At 41.0% G+C, this 16,589-nt stretch overlaps 2 protein-coding genes across 2 annotated transcripts; one reads left to right on the forward strand and one right to left on the reverse strand.

Annotated features, from left to right (window-relative positions):
- Window positions 1-1,394: 1,394 nt before the first annotated feature.
- On the forward strand, window positions 1,395-5,501 carry LOC127784555 (probable ubiquitin receptor RAD23). Its single transcript, XM_052311883.1, has 11 exons — window positions 1,395-1,552; window positions 1,898-2,059; window positions 2,464-2,517; window positions 3,314-3,378; window positions 3,696-3,764; window positions 3,892-4,069; window positions 4,293-4,439; window positions 4,524-4,640; window positions 4,714-4,826; window positions 4,910-4,988; window positions 5,099-5,501. Exons 1-11 carry the CDS (start codon window positions 1,487-1,489, stop codon window positions 5,225-5,227), a joined length of 1,179 nt encoding a protein of 392 aa, XP_052167843.1. The 5' UTR covers window positions 1,395-1,486; the 3' UTR covers window positions 5,228-5,501.
- A 1,028-nt stretch (window positions 5,502-6,529) lies between these two features.
- Window positions 6,530-12,217, reverse strand: LOC127784554 (uncharacterized). Its single transcript, XM_052311881.1, has 7 exons — window positions 11,877-12,217; window positions 10,384-10,539; window positions 10,249-10,315; window positions 10,087-10,173; window positions 9,853-9,974; window positions 9,380-9,456; window positions 6,530-8,336 (listed from the first exon to the last, which is right to left on the reverse strand). Exons 1-7 carry the CDS (start codon window positions 12,023-12,025, stop codon window positions 6,982-6,984), a joined length of 2,013 nt encoding a protein of 670 aa, XP_052167841.1. The 5' UTR covers window positions 12,026-12,217; the 3' UTR covers window positions 6,530-6,981.
- Between the last annotated feature and the right edge of the window lie 4,372 nt (window positions 12,218-16,589).

Below are 16,589 nucleotides of genomic sequence, written 5' to 3' on the forward strand. Positions count from 1 at the left end.
AATGATTAAGAAAGTACGTAACAAATTAGAAGGAAATATATAGTTAAAAAGGTCCATGTGCTGTTAACTGAAAGAGATTACCAACTTTTAAATTGGACAGGCAAAATTACATGGTCTCTCTTACATAGATGCGTAGCAAAGTTGACATCCAACACTATGGCTTTTCATTGAAAATTATGAGGTTGAGTAGCAAAATTACATGGTCTCTAAGAATTGAAAAGTTTCCAGTGACTTTGTTTCACTTATACATTCAATATTATGCAATCATTTAGGATTTTTTTTCTATTTTATCCATCAGATGGCCATTATAAATCTATGAACAGATAAACTTAATTTACCTTGATCATCGTGTTATGAACAAACGGTACCTAAAAAAATCAGGCTTTTAATCATCAAATCAGTCTAGCAAATGGAAAATTTTATTCACTATATGGCCTAATTTACGTAAGCCAAAATTGCTTTGCAAATATTAGCTTCGACTCTTTCCTCCATAACAGTATCGCTACCCACGTTTGAGTGGTGCTCTCGAAATCAAACTTGCAGTTGCAGGTATAAAAAAAAACTTATTTGGATGTGTTTAAGTACTCAACACCACACGGTGAATAGTACTCCCTCCATTTCAAATTGATATACATATTTCATAGATACACCAAAACAAAAAAAACTAAGAACTCTCTCATACTATATTTATTCTAGTAACAAAATATATTTACTCTAGTAACAAAATCGATGCATGCACCATCCTCACTATTTTCTAACCAATAGCAAATCAAGATATTGCATGTGGGTTATAAATACTTGTATGCATGGATGCATGCATCAATGTCCATTTACTTCAATACACAAATAACGAATATACTTAATAAATGAACACAAATATGTAGATCATTTAGAAATAACCTAAAAAACTATATATAAATTAATTTGAAATGGAGGGAATAAACAATGAACAAATGAATGTTACCTAATGAGTTTACAATCGAAGGTAGAGACCGCGGAGTGATGACTGGTGAGGCGGCGATGTCCAGGGAAGATGACGCTGGTGGCGAAAGTGGCGTGGGATGGTCGGGAGATGGAGCTGCACGTTGTCTCGTGGGGAGGAAGAGGCAGCTCGTCGTCTTGCCAGAAGACCCTCGCGGATTTTCTTTTTTTTTTGGTTTACTAAAGGATGTGGAAGGACCTCGGTGTAAAAGAATATTTAGGAAGGATCTAGAAGATATTTCGCCATTTTGAGCGATCCGACGGTTTCCATCATTTGAACGAAGAATCGGACGGCTGATGTTTTCTTAACGATGTGGCGCAGTAATTTTCGAGAAAGCTTGTTGCTTTCATATTCATATATCTAAAATCTAACTGTATAGGGGTAAATATGGAAAAGGCAGCACCGGTGCCCGAAATAAAAATCGGAGAAAAACTCACGCCCCCGTTCCCTCCCCTCTCCCCTCTCCGCCCTAGAGCTCGACGGCGGCGGCAACAAGGGCTGGGGATGAAGATATCCGTGAAGACACTCAAGGGATCCACCTTCCAGATCGAGGTGGACTCCGCGCAGAAGGTATGCTCTGGTCTCCGCGCTCTCGATCTGTCGGTCGCGAGCGGCGATTTCGTTTCTTTCTTTTTCTTTTGTGGTGGGGGGGAGGGGGGGGGGGGGGGGGCGATCTAGGAGGTGGTGACCGGATTGGGATTAGGTTTGTTTCTACGGCTACGCAAGGCTATAGCTGTGGATCCAATCTGATTGTGTGATTCGTGTTACTATATGTGATTGATTTCTTTGATGGTTGGATAACTGGATTGGTTATTATAGGTAGTAGTAGTAGTAGAACAGATTAAGTTAACCAGATTGAGTCATAGTTGTTTCATTCTACGTGCTATTTATAACTGATCTAATTTCTTAAAGCAGGTTGCTGATGTGAAAAGGATAATCGAGACTACTCAAGGACAGCACATTTACCCAGCTGAGCAACAGATGCTCATTCATCAGGGGAAGGTGCTCAAGGATGACACCCCATTGGATGAAAACAAAGTTCTTGAAAACAGCTTCCTTGTTATAATGCTTAGACAGGTAGGTACAGCACCTGTTTGATGTTATATGGCTATTACCTGGCGCAAAATCATGAATATCATACTTATCGTACAATAATCCATGGAATGTCAAGGTATTCAACTGCATGATCACTATGCATTTTAAGCATTTGTTCAGGGTATCTGCAGCTCTCAGAATGTAGTGAGCTATGTTATGTATTGGAATTGCTTTAAAAGATGTAGGGCTTCATCTTGACTCTATGCTAATCACTACTAGTCTGCAACAAAAGAACAACTTGTCAGTACTTCTGTTACTCCTTTCTGGCTGCTGCAAAGACAATCCATAAACCTAAACTGCAGCTATTTTGTCAATCGTTTATATCATACTTATTGTAAGAAAGTTCTTTGTTGTTTTCACGTTTTTCGACTTTTGAACTTTCACAGGGTAAGGGCTCATCAAGTTCAGCTCCTGCTACATCTAAGGCACCCTCAAATCAGGTGAGATGGAATTTGAATTATTGCATTGATAGTGGTTATTCAGGACAATTGCCCTTCATGTTCATTAAATTTCTCTGCTGTATGACGCTATGGTCAGTACTTGACTATTGGTTTATCAGTTATTACTTTATCAAACAGGCAAAACATAGCCATAAGTGATAACTAGCAAAATATCTAGGATTTCAGCCTGAACATCTGGCTCTCCTAATATAGCTGCAAATGATGAGCACTTCTATCAATCTATAGTTAACACAGATTTGTTCTTAGTCAACTATGGCTGAGCTTGAAGGGTAGCTTTTACAAGTTCAGAGCTACTAGATTTAACTCCATGTATCTTTGTCATCTGTTATTGTCTTGTAGAATCATTACTTCCTCTTGAGTATTACTCCCTCCATTCCATAATATAAGGCACAACCACTTTTTTTAGATGTTCCATAATATAAGGCATGCATGCTTGCATGTCATTAACTATGACATATTCCCCATTAAATTACTACTTTTTAAAATCCTTTACTCTCACATTCTCTAACTCTATTGGATGCATGCATTACATTTATTAGGATGATCCAAAGTACAAAATGATAATAACTATTTCTTGGTCTTTGGGTTAAGATGGTTGTGCCTTATATTTTGGAATGGAGGGAGTACTGAATGAGGAAGAGCTCTATATGCTGTATCATTTTACCACCATGTGAAATGCTATCCTTTTTTTTCTTGAGTGTTTATTTTATAGTGTTTTCTCATGGTATGTTTTTCTACTGAGATTATAGATATCTAACCATTTATTATTTGCCAGGCTCCCCCTACTCAAACAGTGCCTGCAGCTCCTGCATCTCAAGCACCAGTTGCACCAGCAACTACGTGAGTTAACTCAGATTTTTATTTTTGCTTCCTTTTTAACTCTTTAACATAGCAGATGCAATTATTATTTGAAGAGGTATTGCTTTGTCAGTTTAGTTGTGGAGTGTAGCTATTGCTTTGTTAGTTTAATTCACATGGTAGTGCACAAATACAGCTTAGTTTGGAAGGCTTATTATGTTCATCTTATCGTCTGTTAACTTGTGCTAGAAATGAGTCAGGACTTGTTTAGTGTTTTACTCAGTGTCCTATAATTGATTTTTGCTACTTTGCAGCTAAATACCTGCCAGCTAACTCATCTGTCTTATGTTTAATTGAAGTGTACCTGTCACTGTCAGTGCTCCTACCCCAACTGCCACAGCTTCCCCAGCTCCTGCTGTTGCTGTATCGTGAGTTCCTGATGTTCCATCCATTCTATAAATTTGATTATTCTCATGTGATAGTTTCTGCTTGAGGGTGTGCTGTAATTTACTGAACCCATTTTGTCTTGATCTTTTCTTATTGCCATTTGAGCAGCTCTGAAGCTGATAACTACGGTCAGGCCACCTCAAACCTTGTTGCTGGCAGCAATCTAGAAGCAACAATTCAATCAATTCTTGAAATGGGTGGTGGAATATGGGATAGAGACATGGTGCTGCGTGCTCTAACCGCTGCATTCAACAACCCGGAGAGGGCTGTTGAATATCTGTACTCTGTAAGAACATTCTTTTCCTCCCTATTTAGTTGCTAGGTCTTGCTTGACAATGATTTTCTCTGTTCCCGAATTTGCCTGTATAACTGTAGTTCGTTTATCCTTTTGAATTTGTGCTGTCTTTTGAATCGTATGTAGTATTCTACAGAAAATGCATGTTGACTCAAACTTTAGATTGCAGATATTTTTGGCTGCAGCACTAATATCCTTGTCTGCTTTAATGTAGGGTGTTCCTGAGCAGATGGACATTCCAGTTCCACCTCCGAGTATACAGCCAGCCAATCCTACCCAGGCTTCACAGGCAACTCAACCAGCAGCTCCATCAATTCTTTCGTCTGGACCAAACGCTAGTCCCTTGGACCTCTTTCCTCAAGTACTCTCTTCCGCACGAGTGTTTTGTTCTCTTTCGCACGTTAGTTGAATTTTGCTCTGATTTTTTATTTTTTAAGCTTTTCAGGCCCTTCCAAATGCTTCCACCGATGCTGCTGGTCCAGGAAATCTTGATGCTTTGCGCAATAATGCACAATTCCGAACCTTGCTTTCTTTAGTGCAAGCCAATCCTCAAATTTTACAGGTTTTTCTCATACTGTTTTCCTTAAAAATAAAAAAAAATAAAAAACCTCACTGACTGGCCAATTCATTTGCAGCCATTGCTTCAAGAATTGGGGAAACAAAATCCCCAGATTTTGCAGCTGATTCAGGAAAACCAAGCTGAGTTCCTCCACTTAATCAATGAACCAGCTGAGGGTGATGATGAAGAGTATGTCTTAATCTTTGCTTTTATCATAACTCTTTTCTTCTGATGCGTTTGCTGTATTAACAATCTTTCCCTTTCTGAACCAGGAATTTGCTAGACCAGTTTCCAGAGGCAATGCCACAGACCATAGCAGTTACTCCAGAGGAGAATGAAGCCATACTTCGTGTGAGTCGAAAAATCCCGAATTCCCCTATGCTCTGCTTAGTTGTCATCTTGCTTTTAGAATATTTGCTTTACACATAACTAGCATAACATCCTTTCTTTCACATCCTAAGCTTGAAGCAATGGGCTTTGACCGCGCGCTTGTTCTGGACGTGTTCTTCGCTTGCAACAAGGACGAGCAGCTGGCGGCAAACTATCTCCTAGATCACATGAACGAGTTCGACGACGAGGGGCCACCATAAGACACGCGGATGGAATACTTGTCAAGCTCAAACCTGGTATCATTGGAGCAAAGGGTTTGTGACCCGTAGTCCGTAGAGCCAAAGGCTTAGTAAAACCTTTTTATTTTATTTTATTTTTTTGTGGATTCGTCTCCTTCTGTTCCTTCTTTTCTTTCATTAGTCTGTAATTCTTCAGTTTGGCTTTTACTTTCTTGCGTACATACTCTAGATTACTTTTTTTATAGACTTGATAACGGAGGTATAAAAAGGCTCAGAGCCCGTCTGCATTCAACCTTCTCTTTGCATGCTAACGTGATGTCGACAGCGTCATCTGCTAGCCAAATGAGGTTTTTTTTTTTTCCAATGAGTATATATTATAAGTTGGTTGGCCAGAAATTTTTGAGATATGTACTTTCTTGTGTTTCTTAAAATTTGTCTGGTGGTACTTACCCATAAACATGCTAAGCTCCTGCTAACCTCCGTAATTACTCAGTTAAACAAAGCTATGTGGATTTGATTTGCTTCCCCAAGTAGAATATTGGCACCAGTTTCTAGTGTTAGTATAGATCTACAAACAAGACTATAATAGATTAGCAACAACTCAAATTAGTCGGCACAAATTTGCATCAAGTAGATTAAAGCCGCATCAACTACCACAGCTAACCGCAACACGGCTAACCGCGAGCAGAAGCCAACGCTGCAACAGCGAGAGAACTAACTCCAATTCTTTTCGGCTTATTCACCGAAATATTAAAACAAAACAAATTATTTGCTCTATGCTTCAGAAAAATATATTTTTCACACAAAAAAAACTTTATACTGGTGTGTTGTTTGGATCACTGATTTTATTTTAAGCTATTTGTTTAGTTTATTTCGTAAAATACTTAATCTATCACTATAATCAATTAGATAATCTACAACAATAATTCATTCGCTTGTGGTAGAATCAGTTCACCTAGGTTTAAATTCTAGACTTGACATGGGTGTTTATTTTTACGGCTAATTATTTTTTTAAAGGTAAGTCGGTCTAGTCTTTCAAGTGTGCTCATAAGGATAGTGTATTTGTAGGGGTGTTTCGGAGTTGCTCATAAGAATAGGGTATTTGTAAGGATGCTCATTCTTAGGATAGGGTGTACTTGTGTGCATTTGTATGGGTGCTCATTCTTTCAGATACGTCCGTCCAGTTTTTTAGATGTGCTCATAAGAATATGATGTACTTGTATGCATTTGTAAGGTGAGTATGTACGTTATGGATGCCTACATTTATACTGTTTTTCTAAATAATAATAATAATAATAATAATTCGCTCAATAATCTAAAGCAAATTGGGCTGGTTCAGCTCGCTCAATAATCTAAAGCAAATTATTAGCAGTGTTCACAGAAGACTATATTCACGCAAGCCGGGCTGCTCAGGATGTTGCAGCAAAAGCCAGAACCCAGAAGCTCTATTACTAGCACAGTGTTCACAGAAGACTATATTGAAATTGCATTTTACATATCATAATTCAGAGGTTTGTGCCCAAGATATAAGAGTCTACTTCTGAGATCCTGCTGGGACTATAAGAATTTATGCTACTGTGGTTCGAACATGAGTTGCAAAATTTGCAATCCTATGCTCATAAGCAGCTACTGTTCTATATTAGGCACTATGCAAAAACAATGTCAATTTCCAAAATGATGCGAGCCTAACACCAATAGTTTGTTAGCATCCAGTATGTTGTTCATCCATCGAAAGCATTGCCTGTTGCAGGATCAATGCCAATTCGAAAATAAAATCAGTCATCATCTGAAATATCAATTATGCCAGAAGTAATGGTTGGATCATCAGTTAAACCGGGTGGATCTGCTGACTGAAGTGGAACCATATCATGAGCAGCGTCGAAAGGAACGATCGCCAAGTATGGAGCTGGTGACTGGGACTGGCATCCGGGGGATTGATTTACCACCTGCTCAGAAGGGGTGCTAACAACAATCTCCAAGCATGGAGCTGCAGCTTTTGCTTGAGACGAGTCATCTTCAGAAGGTTGGGACTTGATGGAAGCATTTCCCCTGGCATTTTGCTTCCTTGACCGTGTATAAGTTATCCTATTCCTCGCTATCCTTCTCCGCTCTGTTCTTTTGTTTACAAGGGGCTCAGTTGATCCACTTGATCCTTCTGACTCGTAGTAGTTCAGCCAAGCACTAATCACGGCAAATTGCTCAGTAGCTGACTTCCTAGTTCCGCACTGTCTCTTTTGCTTCTGCAACACTAATTGCTTCAGTTTTGTTTGAGGGGAAGCAGGCAGATCAATGGTTTTCTGAGTGCCTCTAGGCTTGTCCTGCATCCCTGCCTTAGTTGAGGAGCTATTTTCATTCTGTCGCTTGAGTTTACTTTCAGAGGCAGAAGGCAGAGCGATGCTTTTCTGAATGTCTGCAGGCTCATGCTGATTGCCTGCGCATTTTGAGGAGCTGCCTCTCAACACTTTAGCATCGCTGCGACTGGCTAGACAAGAAATCTCGGTTTTGACCGATGCAACAAGATCTTGCCTCGGTTTTCTCGGAGGGCTAGCAGGCTGAACACAGGATTTCTGAACTCCTTCAAGTTCATGCTGCTTGCTTACCTTTTTTGATGAGTTACTTCCTGCTGATTTTCCATTGCTGAAATTCACTAGGGATAAAGGCTCGTTCTTCCCTGATACAACCAGGTCTTCCTTCAGTTTCAGCTTCTTTTGAGAGAGAGCAGGCAGAACACTGGACTTCTGAACATTCTCAGGTGAATGTCGTTTGCGTTGCTTCCTTGAAGCACTACCTCTTGATGATTTTGTGTTATTGCTACCAACTATAGATGACACCCTGTGCTTCCCAGATGAAACCAAGTCTAGGCCCAGCTTCAGGTTTTTCAGAGGGGTAGAAAGCATAGCATTTGTGTCTTGAGTGTCTTCAGGCCTATGCCTCTTCACTCCCTTCTTTGAAGAGTTACTTCCTGTTAATTTTACATTGCTGCCAGCCACAAGTGCGAGAAGCTCGCCTTCTGCTTTTTGTTTCATGACAGTAGCTTTCTCCTGCAATCCATCTGAATCTGGTGACTCTGGTTTCCGTATGGTTCTTTGTGACTTGGCCATTTTCATGTCAGTTGGGCATCTTTTTGTACCTGGAGAAACTATAAGGTTGGTAACATGTACTTTAATGATAAGAACAAAAGAGATAGGTATAACAAAACTGATATTTTGATATCATTTTAAAGTCTACATTCTAATTGGGGAATGCCACATTACATAAATGGTGGGATTACCACAATTCGCAGAATGACAAGCCTAAAATAATCAATTCAACTGTGGCAAGGCATTATTATGATCTACTATGTTGTGCAGGGAAAGGGCCAAACCCGAGTTCCTCATGTAGAAATAATTATTGTTGCACAACTTCGCTACTAGTTATTTCCATCACCGTGGGTGGCTTTATTGAAGCCTTCTATTGCTACTTGCTACATAATCGGCGATTGTTTGAGTGATCAAATGATGCAGGCAGACTTGAAATGAAGATCAAGCTTCTTGATGCCAAGATTTTTAACCAACAAAGTTTCAGTTCAAGAGTCAAGACAAGTGGAGTGGATTGGGAAAATAAAGTGTAATAGAAAACTGCGAACCTACATGTCATTTTGCTTATTTCTATTCTGGTAGTACTTTGGACACTGGTATCCTCTGTATCACTGTATAAATGCAGTGGCTTTCAATATAAACAGGACTATCTGATTTTTGTTCCAAAACACATAATTTTGTAGTTGAATTGAGCGTAACTGGTTTGGGTGGATAAACTATTACTCCCTCCGTTTCATATTATAAGTCGTTTGACTTTTTTCTTGATCAAAGTTTTTTAGGTTTGACCAAAATTATAGAAAAAATTAGCAATATATAAAACACCAAATTAGTTTTATTAAATTTAGCATTGAATATATTTTGATACAATGTTTGTTTTGTACTAGAAATGCTATTGTATTTTTTTTATAAACTTGGTCAAACTCAAAACGACTTATAATATGAAATGAATGGGTCCTTTCAAAAAAAATATGAAACGAATGGGGTAGAAAAGAGAGAAATATATGAAGCACAGGAGCTGATCTTGGCTTCCATACTCTTCAACGGTTAGTTCACTGCTGATAAACAGAAGGAGATACCATGTAAATTTGAACATTACCTTGAACATTGTTTTGAACTTCTGCCGATGTTGATGTGCCCATCTTTGTGTATGTGCCACCACAGTTCATCTTGTGGCTGCAGAAAATAGCATATTGAGTCAATAACAGATCTTTGCAATCAACTGCTGCAAACATTTGCTGAAAATAAAAGTTATTTAGAATGCTCAAGCATAGATGATTTGTTATATTTAGAATGCTCAAACATAGATGATTTTGATATATTCACAATAACACGCATCAGGTATGTGCATTTAGTGATCAGTTTTGAGTTGAAATTTCCAAAATCAAATATGCATCCAGTTTCCCCAGTTTTATTGGTCTGCTTTTCACTTGTGATTTCTTAAGAGAGAACAAAACGAAGAATGAACAGTGCACATATATTTTTCAAACGAGACTCAAATAGATTGAGCTCATACTTTTGTCTGTGCATTGTTTTGGTACTATTCTATATTCTAAAACTATTGAGTCTTACTTATGCCAGTGGCAAAGCATGTTGCCACAGGTTGAGCAGTTGTCAACATTCTCAATGCAGCAGGCATCAGATGGAGCACCGATGTTCGTGGCTCTCACAAGTGTATTCCCACAATATTCACACTGAAAGGTTGTAATTGAACACAACAGATTATGATAATTGAAAGGTTAAAAAGAAAGTTAGCACCAAAAAGGGAGAAAAAAATGAAAGGAGGTGACAGAAGTTCAGAATTACCTTCCACAAAAAACCACTTAGGCTGCGGGTGGACTTGTCCGGAGAAAAATCATGTCTGGTGGTGATATTGTACCCATCAGGTGGTCTCTGAGGAAAAAAAGGAATTCAGAAATCATCAATGAAGCGCAGCAAACTATAGCTTATCTTACAGAAAAGACTGACCTGGTGATCGTCAATAGAACAGGTGTTAATAGCAGTCATCCAAGCACGAAAAATAGGACCATGACCCCTGCATGAATTCACTGAAATTAAGCAGAGAGTAACAAGATTTATTAGCTAACACAAGCAAACATTTACCGGCAGTCCTTCCTATGATGCTTTACAAATAAGATTGCATGGATCATCTGATGCAGCAATGCATTCTTCATATCAATACTTGAGCGATATTTCAGCACAGTTTCAGACAATGTTATGGTATTATCCGGTTTTCCGAAGGTACACGATCCAAAAGAACTGCACAGACAAACAAACTAGTTATTTCCCCAAGATGTACCTATAAATCTTTACAGAGGGCAGCTATTTATTGAACAAAATAGTTATATACTAACAAGCATCTTTAATCCCAAAATCAACATTTTTTTTCCTCTCTTGCTAAAGTTTATCTGATGTGATAGTGAAGCATGTTCTGTATTCTCAAGAAGATAGGAGGATTTGCTTAACTGAAGCCATCAATCATGGGGAAATGCTATCTGACACAAACTTTTAGATACATGCTGTTTCATCCACGTCACTGGCTGATGATCTCCCCAACCTATTCTGTACTGTACATGCATAACCCATTACCCAACCCGGCCAACCATCAGATTAAGCAGAATGCTAGAAGCATCACCAAACTTCTTATTGTCTACCCAATGAATGCAGCCTACTTCACCGAGTATAATGAACTGCTAATGATTTAATTTTTAAAGGTTTTTAGTCTTTACTATCCGTCTAAGTGATCCAAAAGTAGGTACTACTAGAAATCATGCACAAATCTCATTAAGCAAACCCGCACACTAACAAGAGACAGTTATGAATGAACTTGGTCACAGATTATGTACTTCTCTTTCATCCCAAAACATTTTTTTTCTACCGGCGATTACTGGTTTCCGTTGAGTACTAACCCCCCAAAGTGCCAATCTAAAAAAAAAGAATCTATATCGATGCAAACTACAATATGCATGATCTACTTGTAGACAAGAAGCTCTTCTCAGCAAGAAGTGCACAAAAGCGGCGCCATTTATGTCACTTCAAGTGCCAAATGCTAAAAAGACGAAATTGAGGTCTTCCGGTAGCTCGACAAGGTAGTGGGCTAGAACGACCTGAGTTCGAAGCCCCACCCCTTCTAATAATTAGTATTTGATATTAGCTACTTCCCTAATATTCGCATTTTTTTCTAAAAAGACGAAACCTTTCGTGAAAGATCACCAACACCCTGAAGCTTGTCGATTGAAGGATGGAGAACTAACAAACCAAGAAAACCAAACCCTCCCTCCCTCTGAAATCGCCCGGAAAAAGAAGAGATGATCAATCCGTCTCTTGCTAGGGATTCGAACAAAAAAAAAATCAAAGCAGCAGCAGCAGCAGCAGCACCAAGTGCAGAGAATCACAGAGAAAGCAAAACACCCCAAGTGTGCTACAAAGATTTCTCCCACAGCATCACACCGAGATGCTACTAACTCCTCCCATGAACTGCAAATTTTCTGGATATATTAAAAAAGAAGAAAAAAAGACCAGAAAAGAATGCAGCTCCTCCAAGAAACCCTCAGCAAGAGATTGAGAGGGCCAGTGAGCTGAGCAAGGGACCCTACCCGGCCATCCGCGACGGCGGCGAGCTCCACTGGACGGAGAAGCCGGCGCCGGCGAGCGCGCCGCGGAAGTAGAGCCCGTCGTAGTGGCTGAACAGCTCCCCCACGTCCGGGTTCGGGTCCTCCAGGTCCGGATCCTCCACCCTCTCCATGGCCTCACCTCCTCCTAGTACTACTCCTCCTCCTCCTCACTCACGGCGGCGAACCCCCATGGAAGAAGGGAAGTGAGGACGAATGCGAGGGGAGCCAAGAACGGGGAGGAGGATCAACGAGAAGGTGGTAGTGAGGAAGCGAAGAAAAGTGGAGGAGGAAAAAAAAATCGATTTTTCTTAATTTTTTTTGTGGGGGAAGTAGAGGTTTTAATGTTGGAGAAATGAGGCGGCTTTGTTTGTAGAGTTTGTGGTTTGCATGCAAATAGTAGCAATTGTTAGCGCGTGTCAGTGGAAATGTGTGGCTGGTCCGTGGGCCCCCCTTGGCTTTTAAAATTCTAATCTTATTATTAAGTATAGTTTTTTTTTTCTTGTAGAGAGAGAGTGTGTGCGTGTGTGAGGGGCGACGGCTGAGATGATGCGTTTGGCTGGAGCGGATGCGACATGAGCCGTCGGATGTGAGGCCAGCAGGACGGCTAAACTGGGGTAGGGGACAAGAGCAAAGCAGAGGTCTTTCATTTCTTCTTTAGGTAATGGAAATTATTTTCATTTTTATTAGATGAGTTCTAAGGACATGTAAACGGAGACCACTGCTAACTCGTGATCTCAAGGTGCCATGTAAGATGAGATCACACGAAGATCACATTACCCATAATACAAACCACTTCAAAAGTATATATTTTATGTTTCGGTCTCTGGTTATATATATGTGTCGGTCGTTATGTAGTATATCTTATTATTATTATTACTATTTTAGACCTTATAAAAAGAACATAGATAGCCCTAACCTTCACATAGACCCACTATCAGCCTCTCCCTATCTTTTTTTTTTCTCTTCCCTACCGCACTCTCCCACGATGCCTCCTATTCCACACGAGACCGAAGCGTCGTGCGTCGCCTCTCCCCCTCCCCTTCTCTGTGAATGACGGTGGAGGATTTCATGGCAGCAATGGATCCCAACGGGGGTGGTATATCTCCGCAAGCTCGCCGGCCTCTCCCCCTCCTCTTCTCGGCGAGCGCCGGCAGCGGATCTCCAGCGACGATGGATCTAGCCAGAAGCTCATCGGCATGTCCCCCTCCCCTTCCTTGTGACGCCAGCGACGGATCTTGTCAGGAGCTCATCGGCTTCTCCCCTTTCCCTTATCCGCGAGCGGTAGTGGCGGATTTGGCCGTGAGCTCGCCGGCCTCTCCCTTCCCCTTCTCCTCGAGCGATAGTGGCGCCCCCACTCTCCTCTCCCCACTTCGAAATGGTCAGCAAGCTCCGCAGAGGCTGATGGTGGTGGTGGGGCCCTCCCGACGACGAGACGAGGTACACCCTCTCTCCCACTTTCTCTTCAGATGGCAATTGATTGGGCTTGGTCACTTGGACCACTTCTTTTCCTCCCCCAAACCACTGTGGCATTTGCAGGTCACTCTAACACAAATGAAGCTCATTCCAAACCTCCACTGGAGCATCCAAACCTAGTTGGAAGCTAGAACCACATGCTTAAGATCACGCATTGGGCATGGCTTAAGGAGAAACTTAGAAATACAATACTACTCCCTCAGTCTCAAAATATAATAATTTAGGATCGGATGGAGCATTTTCTAGTACAACAAATATGCACATACTGCTTGTTCAGATTTGTTGTATTAGGAAATGCTCCATCCAGCCCTAGATTTATATTTTGGGATAGAGGGAGTACTTGTTTTCGCTGAGCATGTTTGCTAAACAGCTAAACAACATATTTTGTTAATATTTAATTTATTACATTATATACTATTGTCCTATTTTTCGTGCCAACATAAGTTTAGGCCTTATTCGATTTGTAGGAATTTTAACCCATGGAAATAGGAAAAGTGGAGGAATAGGAATGTATGCATGCACCAATCCATATAATTTTTTTCAAGAGGTTTAAAATGAATGAAAAATTTTCTATGTTTTCTCTGTACAACTTGTAGAAAAGGAAAAGTTATTTTGATTTTCCTATACTTCATTCTTACAGTCCGAATGGTATTCATAGAAATTAATCCATATGAATGCAAATCAGCTGCGTTTTCTCCACCCGAATAAGCCCTCAGTTCTTTCCACCATCCCGAACGCAATAAGAGGTTTCTCGGTATCTCATATGCAAGAAACTTTGAACCGGGAAATGAACTAACTCACCTGTGTTCACCGAATGTATGTATCTAATAAAAAAAACTACAGTATGACTTCAAGATAGTACTCCAATGTTTCTAGCAGGGAAGTGATGGGATCCAACGTGTGGTCTCAAGCCTATGGTTCTAGCCTCTAAATAGGCTCGGATGCCACGGTGGAGGTTCGAGAGGAGCTTTATTTGTGTCAGAGTCACCTGCAGATGTCATAGTGGTTTGCTGGGAAAAGCAGTGATTCTAGGGGAAAAAGAAGTGGTCCAAGCTTCGGTCGGCAACCATCCTTTAGGGTCAACGCCAAATACTATAGCGCTGAGGTTTGCCGGCTCAACGCCTAAGAGCAGTCCAACACAGCAGCTGTGTTTTGGCAGTTTGACCGCGAGCAACTAAGTCCCAAAGCTCAGGGCCAATTGCTCTGGTACTAACATTAGTGGCTTGGCACTGAGCCCCTGCCACATAGACTAGGGGATCGGCTCGGCTGCCACGTTGGTGGGATGGTCAGCGTCAACCAGTATTGTGGAAAACGGTTGATACGGCCGTTCAATCGGAGACGGTGAGTTGTCCGTCACGTTTTTGCAAAACGGTGTTCATTAGTCGTTTGAGAACTCCTAATTACCGTCATTTCCCGATTAATCAGCCGTTTCCGACTAATGGGCCGCATAATCCACTGTGATCACAAGGCCCAGTCCACAGAACAACTATCCGGCCTATTAGCTATCTTCTGTACTTAGTAGTAGGAAAAAGTATACTTCGACTCCCTCAACTATCGCCCGAGTATGATTCATATCCTCCAACCACAAAACCGGGTATATTGACTCCTCTAACTATCAAAACCTGTACAAACAATGTCCCTTGGTAGTTTTAGAGGTGGTTTTGGATGACGTGGCGCCTACGTGGCAGTCTTGACTGAGTCTTTATCCTACATGGCGCTTACATGGCATTAGAATAAAAAAATAAAAAGAAATATGTGGGACCCATATACCAGTCACACAAATAAAGTATTATGGGACCCACTTCGGGAGGAGCACGGCGAGCTCGAACTCTCACCTCACGAACCCACTTGAGGGCGTCTCGATCTAACCCCTCCGTGAACATCAGCAGCGCATGCGAGTTCCAACTGAAACGGACCAACAAATTTCAGCATAACAACAATCACCAACAAAATTTCAAGCCATTCACACCAAATGCATGCGATCCGAACACCCACAAATCACTGGGGAAAAAAATCCACACAACGCAGATTCGAGCACAGCGAGCAAATTCCGACGATTAGGAACCAAATCCGCCACCGCCGCTCCCTACCGCTGTCCCCACCGCCACCGCCACCACTCCTACCCGCTGCCGCCGCCGCTCCCCACCGCCACTCTGGCCAAGGTGAGGAGAAAGGCCGGGGGAGAGAGAAAAGGGAGAGAGAGGGAGGGAGGAGGAAGAAGGTAAGTATTATGGGACCCACTCGCCGTGCTTCAGTGGGTTCCATAATACTTTATTTGTGGAATGATATATGGGTCCTACATATTTCTTTTTTTTATTATAATGCCACGTAAGCGCCACGTAGGATAAAAACTCGGCCAAGACTGCCACGTAGATGCCACATCATCCAAAACCACCTCTAAAACTACTTAGGGGCATTGTTTGCACCGGTTTTGATAGTTGGAGGAGTCAATATACCTGGTTTTGTGGTTGGAGGATATGAATCATACTCGGGCGATAGTTGAGGGACTCAAAGTATATTTTTTCCTAGTAGTATATACTCCGTACTAGTTGTACAGCCTGTACGTTTGTTTTATTTTCTTTCCCTCTAATTCTCTTCCATATCTAAAAATTTATTGTATATTATTTTAATCTTTTGTTTAAATCTTAAACAGATGAGCACGCTTGAAGTTCTTTTAGTAGATGTACAACTAACTATTTATGCATTATGAACGTTATGGATGTCCTATTTAAACATTATTTGTAGGAATATGGTCAAACGTATGTTGTTGTATGCATTTACATCTTAAAAAGGCAAACTATTATCAACTACATACATATGTTTACATAACGTTAAATATGCGTCAAATTCTAATAAATCATCCGTATTCCGATTAATTGTTTAGCGGTACCCCTCCGTCCGTCACTCGTATTCCGTCTTCCACAGCACTGGCGTTAACTAGCTTGGTATTGAGAAGTTTAATCTCAGCGCAATAACGGTTGGCGCTGAGTTGGCGGTTTATTGTTAGTTGTTTTTCTTCTTTTTTTTTCACGATTTAATTTCGAAAAAGAACCAATTTGTAAAAAAAAAAAAAAAAGTTGGGTGGGAGGGTTAGTAGTGGTCTCCATTGGGTTCGTGATCCCCACCTGTCAGCGAGCCATGCCTCGCCGCCTCGCCTCTTCCCCTTTCCCGCCACATCTCCGCGCCATTTTCCCCCATCCCTCGCCGTCGCCGCGAACAAAT

This window comes from Oryza glaberrima, chromosome 9 (assembly GCF_000147395.1).
Source record: "Oryza glaberrima chromosome 9, OglaRS2, whole genome shotgun sequence".
Taxonomy (NCBI): Eukaryota; Viridiplantae; Streptophyta; class Magnoliopsida; order Poales; family Poaceae; genus Oryza; species Oryza glaberrima.

Coding starts and splice junctions, on each gene's coding strand:
- LOC127784555 (XM_052311883.1), top strand. CDS start 1,487: ATGAAGATATCCGTGAAGACACTCAAGGGATCCACCTTCCAGATCGAG. Junction 4,070..4,292: donor CTGTTGAATATCTGTACTCT/GTAAGAACATTC, acceptor GCTTTAATGTAG/GGTGTTCCTGAGCAGATGGA. Junction 4,989..5,098: donor AGAATGAAGCCATACTTCGT/GTGAGTCGAAAA, acceptor TCACATCCTAAG/CTTGAAGCAATGGGCTTTGA.
- LOC127784554 (XM_052311881.1), bottom strand. CDS start 12,025: ATGGAGAGGGTGGAGGATCCGGACCTGGAGGACCCGAACCCGGACGTG. Junction 9,975..10,086: donor TAAGTGGTTTTTTGTGGAAG/GTAATTCTGAAC, acceptor ACAACCTTTCAG/TGTGAATATTGTGGGAATAC. Junction 9,457..9,852: donor ATGCTTTGCCACTGGCATAA/GTAAGACTCAAT, acceptor TATTTTCTGCAG/CCACAAGATGAACTGTGGTG.